Source organism: Panthera tigris, chromosome A2 (assembly GCF_018350195.1).
Source record: "Panthera tigris isolate Pti1 chromosome A2, P.tigris_Pti1_mat1.1, whole genome shotgun sequence".
Lineage (NCBI taxonomy): Eukaryota > Metazoa > Chordata > Mammalia > Carnivora > Felidae > Panthera > Panthera tigris.
In genome coordinates this window covers 119,963,193-119,976,658 of record NC_056661.1, presented here as the reverse complement: position 1 = coordinate 119,976,658, position 13,466 = coordinate 119,963,193, and the positions used below count along the sequence as shown (strand labels likewise).

Sequence of the window (13,466 nt, the reverse complement as noted above, 5' to 3'; positions counted from 1 at the left end):
AAAAAGTTACGTACTATTTGATACCATTTATATAACATTCTCAAAAATTATAGATCTGGAGAACAGATATTTGCAGGGGACGTGGATGGGGAGTGGGGTAGGGGTGGGCATGGGTACAAAGAGACCATGGGAAGAAGTTTGTGGTAATAGATTGTATCCTGATTGTGGTGGTGGTTACCCAAATCTGTACATGGGGTAAAATTGCATACAACAACATTCACATCCATGCATATGTGACTATGAATGTAGGCTTAGATACTTGTGGAAACTGAATAGGGTCTGTAGTCTTTTAACTGGTCAGTTTCCTGGTTTTGGTAATGTACTACAGTTCTATAAGATGTCACCATTGGGGAAGAAGAGCGAATGATACTTTGGACTCTTTATACTTTCTTCTTAACTTTTAGTTATTTCAAAATAAAAAGTTTAAAGTTAAACTTAAGTTTAAAAAGTTAAACTCCGTCCAGTGGAGTGAAAAGCAGGACTGTCGGGTTGATGGCTCCTGGGCTCCTTCTCTCTCCTGCAGTGGGAGGGACTTTGCCATGACTCAATTTCTCATGGGACCAGGGGCCTACAAGAAGTCCAAGATTTGGGCAAGCTGGACCTTGAATCTAAAAATTTCATTCCTCTCCTGCAAGGCCGCTCTCACCTTTTCCCTATTGAAAGGTGTCTTGCAGCTCAGCCTCTTTGGAATGTTCATCTAGACCCCTGCTCAAGATGGCTGTCTACTGAGTACTTGAAGAAGGTGACCCTGTTCCTGCTAATCCTTCTCACCATGAGTTCCAGGCCATTCCAGGTGAGGCATGGTGGTGTGTGCCCAACCCCTTTGATCATCCGACCTGAAGGTGGAAAGGGAGGGAACCAGGGGGATAATTGGGGCAGAAGGAAGAGCCACTGCCAAGACTCTCCAAGGCAGGAGTGTGCCCAGGGTGTTGGAGTCTGAAATGTAGTTGAGTGTAGGCGTTAGTAGCCGGAGAGGTGATCAGAGCACTGACAGGAATTCAGGTAAGTCATGTACGGAAGCCTCGTGTGCCACTGTGAAGGCTGGATTTTATTATGAGTGATATGAGGAAGCACTGGAAGGTTCTAGGCAGTGTGGGGACCAGATCTCACTTGTATTTTCACAGGATCCCTCTGCTGTGTTGGGATCGACTTCTGGGAGCTTGGTGGGGGGCAGGCAAGGGCACAAAAGGCTGAGTTCTGAGGTATTTATGGGTGTGTAAAGCCAATAGGCTTCACTGCTATTCTGCTGGTAGTGGGCAAGAAAAATGGAGGAGTCGAGGATGACGGTGTTAGCCTACTCCTTCGTGCTGCATGAGCCAGATGCACTGGGTAGACTTTTAAACAATAGTTATAGGGTCATAACCTGTATTTTCTTTCATTACACAATATTGAGAACTATTTCAAAGTCGGCATACTGTGAACCATTTCCAAGTTAATATAGAAACATATTCCTTTTAATGTTTGGTACCTATTATGTGGCAATACCATGAGTCATTTAAGAAATCCACTGTTGATAGGCGTTGTATTATTTTTCCGTTTGGTTTTCTGGAACAAATGGAATGATCTGATAGCCTTGGCCAATAGATAATAATCTATCAGGTGAGTCTGCGCTTCTGTTCATTTCCTACAGCTAGATAGTCTATTGTAAACTGCCTAAATATTTATTTTCAGAACCTACTTTTTTTCTTCCTGATTGCCAGAATAATACATCTTTATTTAAAAAATATATGTTACAGGGGTGCCTGGGTGGCTCAGTCCATTGGGCGTCCCTTCGGCTCAGGTCATGATCTCGCAGTCTGTGAGTTCAAGCCCCACGTCATGCTCTGCGCTGACAGCTCAGAGCCTGGAGCCTACTTCAGATTCTGTCTCCCTCTCTCTAACCCTCCCCCATTCATGCTCTGTCTCTCTCTGTCTCAAAAATAAATAAACGTTAAAAAAAAAAGTTTTTTTTTAACGTTTATTTATTTTTGAGAGAAAGAGAGAGACAGAGTGCGAGCAGGGGAGGGGCAGAGAGAGAGGGAGACACAGAATCCGAAGCAGGCTCCAGGGTCTGAGCTGTTAGCACAGAACCCGACGCGGGGCTCGAACTCACGGACCCCGGGATCATGACCTGAGCTGAAGTCGAAGTCAACCGACTGAGCCCCGCCCCCCCCAGGCGCCCCAGAGTAATGTAGAATTGTTGAAGGACTATATTGTACACATCATTCTGAAGTTTTAAATTCTCTTGATGCAGTGCAAATACGGTAGATGTGAAAATTTTAAAGAGCGGAGTGGTGGAGTCCTGGAGTGTTCATCAGGACTCTTGGCTGTGGGCAGTAGGTCACGTGCTAGCTGGTTTTAGCAGAAGGGATCTGTTACAGGGCACTGGGTAGCTTATTGAATCTTAGGGATTATTTTATTTGTTGACAGATAGCATTCAGAGCCAGAGAGGTTGTGATCGCCTGTGGATAAAGTAGGGCAAGAAACAGCATTGGTGAGCGTGCCAGGGGATTTGGACAGGTATGGAAGGACAACAGGCAGAGGCATCGAGCAGAGGATGTGGGGGTGTGGGTGGTGTCCCAGCAGCCGAGAGAGAGAGGGGTTTGAGAAGAAAGGGGAGGTCCTCTGGGCCAGCAACTGAGAAGCCAAGTAAGCAGAGACCTGAAGCCGCAGGACGGTCGGCGGGGCTCCAGGGGGAGCACTCAGGGGCAGCAGCAGCCGTAGCTGACCGAGTGGTGGAAAGGTGTGTGACGGCACCCCCACACCTGCTCCCACGCCATCTGGCCTCAGCGATAACCCCGTGAGGTTGGCGGGCCAAGCAGGCAGGCATTAGTTTTCACGTTTCAAAGGGGAGAAACCTGAGGCTCAGAAATGTGAAAAGCCTTGATCTGTGACCAAGCCAGGTCTTGTGGCTCTAAATCCAGGGCTCTTGCAGGGCTACCGTGCTGCCTTTCCACCACATCCCACCATGGGCCGGGTGTGGCTTGGCTTTAAAAACCCACCGGGCGGTAAATGGGTAAAACTCCTTAACTCTAATTTGCTAGGCAGCAGTAAGTGGTGATGCCTGATAGCATAGATGAAAGAATACCGATGGTCTAAGCATTCTTGTAAGAGTTTCCCTAAGCTCTTGAGTTTCTAGACAAACATTTGTGTCCCTACTCTGAGCCCCAATTACTGTATTGAATGCTGTATATAGATTATCTTAAGCCTCATAAACTTCATGGAAGAGGTACTGATATTAGGTCATTATAATGACAAGGAAAACAGGCTTAATCAGTAAAATAACTTTCCTAAGTTACACTCTCAGAAAGTGGTAACGCTTGGATGTAACCACGGGGGACATGGGGATCCAGCACCTGACCTTCTTCTAGTCTACACTGTACTCGATCCTAGCCCAATAGAGCTATCACTTGCTGTATAACCCACAATTGAGTTAGAGACTTAGATCTTCAGATTCTCCAAACTGAATTATTTTGATGCTTAATCATTCGTACCAGAAAGAAGAAAGACTATGGTAAAAACTAGGTGAGTTAAGGATAATTGGCAAGCTTCAGTAATTAAAAGTTTCAGATATTAGGCAGAGCTCCAAATGGTGGACAAAAGCCCATCAAAATGCATTTGCAGATTCTTCTGCTTCTGGAGTTACCCCTTCCTCCATTGCACCAAAATATTATAGGACATTTGAGGATTTGTGGAAGGATTCTGCCACTAATTTCAAAAAGGTTGGAGTGCCTGTTGTATGCAAGGTACCGTGCCAGTTGGGGGCTGGAGTAGAGTGGTGAGCAAAGTTGAGCAGATTTCTGCCCTCAGGAATCTTTCAGTTTAGATAATATTTTATTAGAGATAGAGTTGGTTCAATGGTTACGGGGGTGAGGCTCGGGGGGACCTTCGTCTATGGGTGTGGAAAGTCCTCTGGAACCTCATGGACTTTGGGGTCTTACAAGTCTTTCCTAGAGGGGCTGTTTGGCCTGCATCTCTGATTCTTGCAGCCCCAGGTTGCCCCTGACAGGAATGTTCCACTCCATCCCATGCCTCCACATCCTTTAGCCCTGCCAGTTAATGAACTAACGTGAGCTTGCCCCGCCTGGCAGGGGATTGGTTTTGGAACCATGGTCCTGTGTACGGTAATTAACATTTGTACATTGCCATACAGTTTATAGTGAGCCTTCTGTTTTCACATTCAGGATCTCAGTGAATCCTTAGAACCACTCTGATAGGAAGGGGAGAGCAGATATTATGTTATTATGCCCATTTTCAGATTAGGGAACTAGAACAAAACCAGGATTATACCCATTTTACAAATTAAGATGTAGGCAAAACAAAACAAGTTTCATGCTTGGTAACTGGAGTGACCAAAAATCTGTTCCAGTAATACTCGCTTAATTCTTTATGAAGATTTTGAAGTATATAATTTTTCAGGAAAGTATGTTAAGGTAATAATTTTTTTGGCGACAATGAAAAAATGTGCTCCCATAGATGATTTATCATACATAGGATGTGCACAAGCCCATGGAAAGAGAACTTGGTCTGTTTTTCTGACCATAGGTGTTATTTTCATTCTTCACCCCCATTCGCTCTGTAAGGTTCAGCAAGTTGCCTTTCACTGCATTGTCCCATTGAAAAGTCCTCTGTTAAGTTACCGGGGACTCCTTAGTTGCCATATCCAAAGGGGATTCATTAACTTATCTTGGAACAGCATTTGACCCTGATGGCCTCTCTGTCTGTCCCTGACGTTCTGTCTTTCCCTTTCATCTTAGGCTCTGACCCTCACCTTCCCCTTCTGGCCATTCCTGACCTTCCTTGCAATGTTCTCTAGTTCTGCCTGCCCCTTGGATTTTGTTCTTAGTCAGGACCTACTATTGGTTCTCTTTGCTTCAACTGGCCACGCAATCTGACCAGGTCATATCTACCAGCTCATCCCCCTTTCTTGAGCTCCCAAACCACTTGTCCAACTGCCTATTGGACATTTCCACATGGGTGAACTATTAGCACATAGTGCATCCTGCAAACTGAGCCCATGATTTTCCCCTGCTGAACCTGCTCCCTTTCTCATATTCTCGTATCTTCCTTAAATATTCATTTAGTTGCAAAAACCAGACATGGAGGGTAACATTTGTGACACTTTCCTTCCTTTCAATTCTGGCATCAAATCAGTGGGTCCTAACAACCTCTTAAATCTCTCTCCTATCCATGACTCTTCTCCATCCCTCCTCTGGGGAGCCAAGCCACACGAGCAATGCCTCTGTTTCCTGATTAGCTCCCATATTCCTACTCTTAATGTCTTCTGGTCTTTCTTGTGTCCCTAGACAGACTTTTCTGAGTTTGGCTTATGCTTGGCTTGCAAGGTTCTTTGTTTCCTGGCACAGTCCTGCTTGTTTAATCTCACTCCCCTCCTCTTCCTTCACACTTTGTGTTCTGGTTAAATCCAAATCTGCAGTTCTCTAAACTTCCTGTGCTTCCACATAATTATGGCTGGTATCTGCTCTGTTCTCTGTCTGGGGAAGCTAGGGGAGGTCTCAGCCAGGGGAGCCTGCGTGGAGACTTGCAGGCTGTGCAGGAGGGTGCCTGATTGGCCAAGTGGGATCCTCGACTCCCGATCTCAGGGAGTTTGTATTTCAATGGAGACAGACATACACACAGTCGAGGTACTTTGTAATGCCTGCTGGATGAGCACTTTGTACAAACTGCAGGAAGGCAGTGAAGGAGGTCTGTGAGTATGGCAACATCTTTTCAACTCAACTTAGAAAAGCAAAATGACGCCAGCTCATTTGCATTTACAGAATAACTAAGCAACTCCTCCAATGCACAGGGTTGAATGTGGTACCTTGCGTGTAGCAAAAAAATCTAAGTGGGACAAAGAAATGGATTAGGACATTGTGGAACAAACCTGAATACAAGGGAGAGAGTCTTTCTGAACTGCACTCTGAGACCCTCTTTATTTTACTACATTAAAACAGACTTCACTTGCCTGCTCCTCTCTTTCCTGAATGTTGGTGCTCCACAGAACTCCGAATGGGGACTGTCACCTATTTCTCTGTTCTGTATCCTTGAGTACTTTCATTCACTCCCACGGTTTCAGTTGTTACCTCCCAGATCCGTGTCTCTAGCTGGGATCTGTCCCTGTCATTGCCAGTGAAACATCTCTGCTTGGAAATTTCACAGTGATCTCTATTTCACCATGTCCAAAGTAGACCTTGCCATCTTCCCTATTCTTTCCCCACCCCTCCTGTAGACCTCCAGCTCCTCTGTGCTCTTTTCTGTAAATCCTGTCCGGTTGTCAAATTCAGCCCCCCCCCCCCGAGAATCATCCTCGATTCTTTAATCCAACCTGTAACCAAACCTTTTCAACTCTGCCTCCTCAAGATGACTATTCTAGCTGTCTCTGCCTTTCTACCACCCGATGCAGGCTACATCCCCGCAGTCCTGCATGACAAGGAGAACATCTAACGACATCAACCTTCACTACCCCAGTCTGCCCACGTGTTCTCCGATGGATCCACGGTCAGGTAAGTGATCTTTTAAAAATGTAAACTAGATTCTGTCATCTGTCCCTTACAACCCATTAATGCCAATGCAGTGGGGCGCTCTGGACCATATCCCAGGACAGGAAAAGGATATTGGTGGAAAACCCATGAAATCTGAATAAAGTCTGGAGTTAATAGTAATGTGCCAGTGTCGGTTTCTTAGTTTTGATTAATGGACGGTGGTTACATAAGACGTTAACATTAGGGGAAAGTGGGTCAGGAGTACACAGGCACTCTCTGTGGTACCTCTGCAACTTTTCTGTAAATGTAAAACTATTCCAAAATTAAGTTTATTAAAAAAAAAAAAATGAGTGGCACCGATTTCCCTGAGGTCAGAGTACCAAATCTTCAACATGACCAGCTTTCTCTCTCTAGCCAGACTAAACTTATTTAATTCTTCCAGTGAGATAAGCCTCTTCCCTGCCTCCAAGTATTCAGTGTCTGGCCCATTAATAAATGCTTGATAAATATTTGTTGAAAATTAATGAACATTTTTAAAACCAGAGTTGGGTTTTTAGTAGGAATCAGGACAGCCCAGGCAATGCTTGAACTGTGTGGTATGCGACTGCCCTATGCTGTCCTCTCCTCCCTGTCTCTGCCCTCCAGACTGCTATCCTTGAAATTCAGCACCAGCCCCCTCCCAGTTCTGGAGACCAGGTGCCCATTTATGTTAATGGGAGAAAGAGAAGGGGTCTTCTCCCCTCCTGAGAATGATCTTCTTCCACCCACTCTGCCCCTGTCGCGCCTCCCACAACCCACTTGTAGACAGCAGTGGGTTTCTGGAAACAGTGCTGCCTCATCTCAGGTGATCACTACTAGAGTTATTCCAATGGCAGGAATTTCAAGCCGGGTAAGAGGAGCCATGCCAGGCTGCCAGATGGTGGGGGAGATAAATGTGGGCGAGCAAGCTTCAGACTAAAGCAAGGGAGAGGGGATCGGGTGTTGTAATCACAGTCAAGAAAAGGAGTCAGGTGACCCTCATTACATAGTATAGAGCCCTGTTATAATATCCCTTATTACTACTCGAACTTGGATTTAACCTGGGACAAACCCTTTTCTTCTCCTGCTTCTGCCTTCCCACCCTAGGTTATAGCTCTTTCCCTGTGAAGTCATCACTCTTAATAATGATAATAATAAGAAATAACTGTTACTAATGGCTTTGGGTCATTTCATCTAAGATGTCACAGCCAGAACATTTTGCCCAGTTTTTCAGATGAGCAAACGCATTCCCAAGGTCACATGCAGCTGAGAACAGACAGATCTGGGATTCAAACTCAGGTCTTTCTGGCTCAGAAACTCTTGTTCTGTTCTCCTGAGGATGACCTAGGGGGGATTTGCTCTAAACCCTACATCTTTTTTTTTTTAATTTCTTTTTTACATTTATTTATTTTTGAGAAACAGAGTGAGACAAAGCGTGAGCGGGGGAGGGGCAGAGAGAGAAGGAGAGACAGGATCTGAAGCAGGCTCCAGGCTAAGCTGTCAGCACAGAGCCTGATGCGGAGCTCGAACCCACAAACTGTGAGATCATGACCTGAGCCAAAGTTAGATGCTCAACCGACTGAGCCACCCAGGCACCCATAAACCCTACGTCTTTTAATGAAAAACATAAATGCAACAGGTCTTAGGGACAGTGAAGGCAGAGCATTAGAATCCCAAGCAGGCCCTCCAGAGTGGACACTGGAAGAGGGGTGGGCAACAGGGTGGGGACTCAGTGGGACGTGTCTGTTTCCTCCCCATGTTTTGGTGATGACAGAAACTGTCGCCAAAACCCATCTGGGAACGGTGTTTTAGACATTCTCCCCCTACTGGACCCTGCCGCTCCCCAACACCAGTTTTCTTCGCACACTCCGAAACGATAGACAGAAGAATTTAATACATTTAATGCTTTTCCTTCCATTTACGCTATCATAAATTACAAAGTATTATTCACTTCACAAAATAAAACCATTTTCAGATAATTTTTTGACAGTATCCAGAAGTACAGAAGCTACAACAAACAAATCTGTACAGTTGGGAGGAACAATAAAGCAGGGACCCAGCAGAACCATTCTGACCCCGCCGTGTGCCAACAGAGCCCGTGCAGGACAACAGTTGTACCGCCGTCCTCCTTCTGGCTCACTTCTCACACAGTAATTCTCTTCCGGTCACTCCAAAACCAGACTACCGAGTAAGTACGTGGATCAGCTCAATCAGAGGAAAAGACGCTGTAGTTGGATTGCAGGGAAAAAAATTAGATTTACAGGTTTTGATGCTTCCGATATTTTACCTATGTTACAAAATATAGAAATCTTGCCGTGAAAAGCCCATGCTAAGATAAATATCACCAATAAGATGGAGCTATAGTAATAAAGTCATATTAAATTATGATCCATACACAGCTACTCTTATCAAGGAGGAATATTTGTAAAAACCCAACTTACTCATTCTTACTTTTAAAAATAGTCTTGTTTATAAAACAAAAATGAAAAAAAAAATCAACAATTATTCTGCAGATCCACTTTTCATAAATACAGAAATGTGACAAAAATACAATTTGCCATTAATCGATGAAGTCAGAATGCTGGCCTGAAAACAGGGAAAGTGCTCACTTTTTTACATGGCCCAGATTCAACCAGTGTTCCCAAATCATTTTCTGTAAAATGACCACATTCTGCATATTCTGGGATATTCACACACGATATGGAAAGACTACAGCCAATGCCAAAACATACTCTGGGATCCCACAACATTGTTATGGAAAGAAGATGCGTGGATGTATCAGGCCATCCTACAATTGCTATAAACGTATACCATACGACAGCAAGCTGCCAGTGTGCTTAACAGCAAAAACTATCAAAAGCAGGGACACGGGTGGCCGGTGAACTTTCATTGCAAAGCACTGATAAGGACAGAGGTATGTCAAGATAATACTGCATTCATGGTAAACGTTTTCAGGGATCACAGCAAGAAGCGGGACAAAGTACACAGGGTCATAATCAATGCACTGCATTGAGTTCTGTTTGCTGAAATAAAGTAACATTCTCGCAGCTAAAATAAAAATACATTTTACAATAGAAGTCTCATTTAACATTTAACATAGAATTGTCTTCTTTTTGTAAGTGGAAAACGTATAACTGTATCAAGTACCTCTATGAATTAAATTCCCTTTTATTACTGATAAGACTGAAGCTTAAAGGTCTACGTTGTTGTTTTTTAATAAGTTAAAGAAAGATTTATTAATCACTCTTCCAGCAAAACAGATGTACGTAGGAGGCACGGCAAAGACCCAAGACTAGGTCCTTGGTCACTCTCACCCCTGCTCTTCTCACGTGGACGAGGCGAGTGTCTATGAGACACAGGAGCCGACTTGACAACCCGCTGCAGTCCAGGAAATTCTGCCACATGTTTGAAAACGAATCAAGCGTAAGAAATGCTTTTATTCCTTTAGCCTTATCAACTTAGATGGGGCTGGGGCCATTCAGCTCATTTCCCCGGTGGATTAAAACAAAACATCTTCATTTTCTATTAAAATCTGCACAATCAGCTTTTGGTACCGCATGTCCTGGAGGGTGGTGAGGGTGCTGTCCTCAGGGGACCTCATCAGGGTGGGTCCAAACACGATCCCCAGATTTTCAGCATTCATGAAATTGTCCTTTTCATTCAAAGTCACCCTGCGGAACGAGCATATACACAGAGACGTTACACAGACTTGCAGACGGACGTGTATCCTGATTGTGCACGTGTGCCCTCAGAAATGTCTCTGCTTTGGGAAGTTGTGAAAGGAAACTGAGAATCAGAGTTCTAGAAAAGTGTTTTCAGAAAGGTAATTTTCTGCTTTTGCTTTTCCTTCTAGGTTGCTGGCATTGCCTGCAGCCGGCAGACGTGAATTACTTAGCGAATCTGGTACAGACACCTCTTTAAACTTAGAAAATCAGTCCTTCTTACTAAACAGATGTGGCAACGGAGTAGGGAATATTGGTTAGAAGGGGCAGATTTCTAGCTGGCCCACAGTGCATGCAGATTTTAGTCTAGGCTTGTATGGAAGTCTTTTTCCCCCCTGTAGCTGCTTCCTACTGGTCTGTGTGCTCATTATCAGGGAAGCTGATGGCAGATTCCTGGCCCGCTGGCAGGCTTAGTGTCGGAGGAGCAAGGTTACTGTAGGATGGGGCTGCCACGAGTGTAGGAATAGCCAGACCATTATCACGGGATAGGGGAAAGGCTGGAATGTGGCCAGACAGGAAAGCACTTGGACATTATTTCTGGTTCCCACAGGATGAGGTCTGGAGCAGTAATTATTGTTGGAATTGAAAATCATCATTTCAACATCCAGATGAGAACAGCAAAGCCTTTCAGAATAAAATTCAAACTCCAGAGTTGGCTCACTACCTTCCTAGTAGAATAAAATTACAGTCTCCTGGATTCTTCCTTTAAGGAATTGAGGTTTTGGGGTGTTCACAATGGAACTAAAAGAGAATAGGTTCTCGAAAGAAGGCAAAATACGATGAAACCCTGTTTAGGTTCTGCGCAGAAGGCCATGCGTTTATTTTTATTCTCTTGGAGCTAATGAGGTCGGCCACTTAGCATCATTTTAGGAAGGCCAACTCAGCTTGTAGGACTTTCATGTTACAAAGCTAAGGAGGTAGGAAAGAGGAACATTCTTCACTATCAAACTGCTCACATCTTCCCATTAAGTCAGGCACCATGCCTGGCCAAACAAGATGCTTAGCAAACCCTCCATGATAAAAATACTAAATTATTGGCATTAAAGATTCAAATGGGACATATCAGCATTTTTCCTGATAATGACACTTTGCCTTCCAAACTACAACAATTAGAACTAATTTCTTTCTAAAGAAATAATTTCTAGCTAATTAAAGACCAGGCTGGCCTTCATAGTCTTACTTATCCAAAAATTACTCATACTCTAATAAATTACTCCAAACAGAAACCTTCTGAGCTAAATGTTATTACATCTCTGATCACCATGCATCTGAGCAACAATATTTATATGTTTCATAAGGTAGAAAAATAAAAACACCCCCCAGTGTTTATACAGTATTCTCAACTTGCTTCCTTTCACTTACTGAACGGATCTGTAAATTAGCGTAGACAATTTGTGGTTCATTTTATCTGTGAATGAGCCACTGCCACGGGTCTTCCGAAAACACACAGGACAGCACACAGAAATGCCCTGATCCCTCCAACATCTCAGAGACGAACTCACTGACCTTGCTATATATGTACAGTGAAGGAAAGAGACTCACAGCTGAAGTAAGGAGAGTCTGGAACCAGAGCTCTAGGGTCCTGTAAATACCCAGACATGTCCATCTGTCTTATGTGCTGTCACACAGATAATGCAGTGCCTAGCTGTCTGTGGTGCGTACCCTCTGTGATGGCCCCCTGCCCGTGATCCCTGCCTCCTGGAATTCATACTCTTGTCTAATCCCTTCCCCTGGAGTATGGGCTGGACCTAGTGGCTTCCAACAAATAGCAATTGAATGTCACTTCTGAGATGAGGTTACAGAGAGACTGTATCTTTCATGTTGGGGGCTCTTGCTTGCTCTGAGGGAAGCCAGCTGCCATTTTGTGAGCTGCCCATGGGGAGACTCAAGTGGCAGGGCACTGAGGGGGTCCCCCCGGCAAACAGTCAGCAAGAAAGGGCTCCAGTCACACGGCCTCTGAGGAACTGAATCCGGCCGACAACCTTGTGAGTGAGTGTGGAAATGGATGCTCCCCTAGAGAGCCTGGCCATCAGTTCAACCATAGCCTCATTCTAGACCTTGAACCAGAGGCACCCAACTAAGCCACACCTGATTCCTGATCACAGCGGCTGTGAGATAATAAATCTCTATTGTTTTAAGCCTACAACTTTTGGGGCGATTGGTTACTTGGTGATCGGTCACTAATACATCAAGAAAAACAAGTGATCATGGTGGGGAATGGGCCTGCCCAGAAGCAAGGCAGTTCAGGAGTCCAGAAATAGAATGAGCCGAAAGAGAAAGAACAGAACGCAGAGGATAGGGCTGGTGTGGGAGGCCCCGTGCAGATGTGGACGCAGTGTGGACAAATGGCTAAGGCAGACTGTGGGCTCTGGATCAGCCTGCCTGGATTTCAGTCTGGTTTCACGTTACCTCTTCACATCGGTTATTTTACCCCCTTAAGCGTCCACAATCTCATCTGTAACCTGAGGCCCCTAACAACCCCCACCTCACAGAGATAACACACGTAAAGTGTGTGGAGCACTTCCAGGCACAGAGAGGGTTCTAGCAGTTACAGATGGGGCTGCCTTCGCTAGACCCTCCCCCCCCCCCCACCTGCCAAAAGAGGGTCCGTCCCCTCAGTGGGTTGGGGAGAAAGTTTATGAATCCTTGCTAATGCATTCACCATCCCAGGCAGATAGGGGTTGTGGAGGACGTGCCGAGGGGGTGTTGGCTTACTTCTTGAGGTGGATCATCAGGTACCGGAGGGTCTCATAGTGGGCGGGAGGCAGCAGCATCAGCACTTCATGGACGGCTTCCAGCCTCTCGTCTGCATTGGAGATTTCTGTAACGGCCCATGTGAGGCGTTAGTGCAGTGCTGAGACATTCGCGTTTTCAGAGAAGTAACCAGAAGACTGGTTTGTTCTGGTTGGAGATGGAGGGGAAGTCTAAGAAGTTCATGCAATTTCAGGTGACATTACACTTAAACTAAGCGACTCGTTGGTGTCTTGCCTTATTCCAGAAAGGCCTGGAGGTTGGGAACCACACATGTATTCAGTGTGCACTGGGTGGGGGACAGGAGGCCGGACCTGGAGTCTGCAGTCGGGTACGTGTTTCGTGGTGGGAGGGACGGCGCTTTGCCCGTCCTCTGAAAGCTGGGTTTACGAGAGAGCTCGCTGTCACGAGCTTTGATTTAAGCTGGGTCGCCCATGGTAGTGTTCTCTTGAGGTTGTCTGACAGTGTCTTCCTGGCAGGCTTCCATAACTGAATACACTCTACAACACAA

At 45.2% G+C, this 13,466-nt stretch overlaps 1 protein-coding gene and 1 long non-coding RNA gene across 4 annotated transcripts in view; one reads left to right on the top strand and one right to left on the bottom strand.

Annotated features, from left to right (window-relative positions):
• The first annotated feature begins 667 nt into the window (after positions 1-667).
• LOC122234072 lies at positions 668-12,365 on the top strand. Its single transcript, XR_006211792.1, has 5 exons — positions 668-793; positions 6,386-6,485; positions 8,458-8,670; positions 9,735-9,905; positions 10,336-12,365. It is a non-coding gene; the product is annotated as an uncharacterized LOC122234072 (long non-coding RNA).
• Positions 9,900-13,466, bottom strand: part of CHN2 (chimerin 2) — a 298,969-nt gene continuing 295,402 nt past the window's right edge. For all 3 annotated transcript variants that reach the window (XM_042969082.1, XM_042969090.1, XM_015541271.2), the window contains 2 exons: positions 12,920-13,025; positions 9,900-10,153 (listed from right to left, as the gene is read on the bottom strand). In XM_042969082.1, coding sequence (XP_042825016.1) covers positions 9,982-10,153; positions 12,920-13,025 — 278 coding nt within the window. In that variant the 3' untranslated portion in view covers positions 9,900-9,981. The remainder of the gene's footprint in view (positions 10,154-12,919; positions 13,026-13,466) is intronic.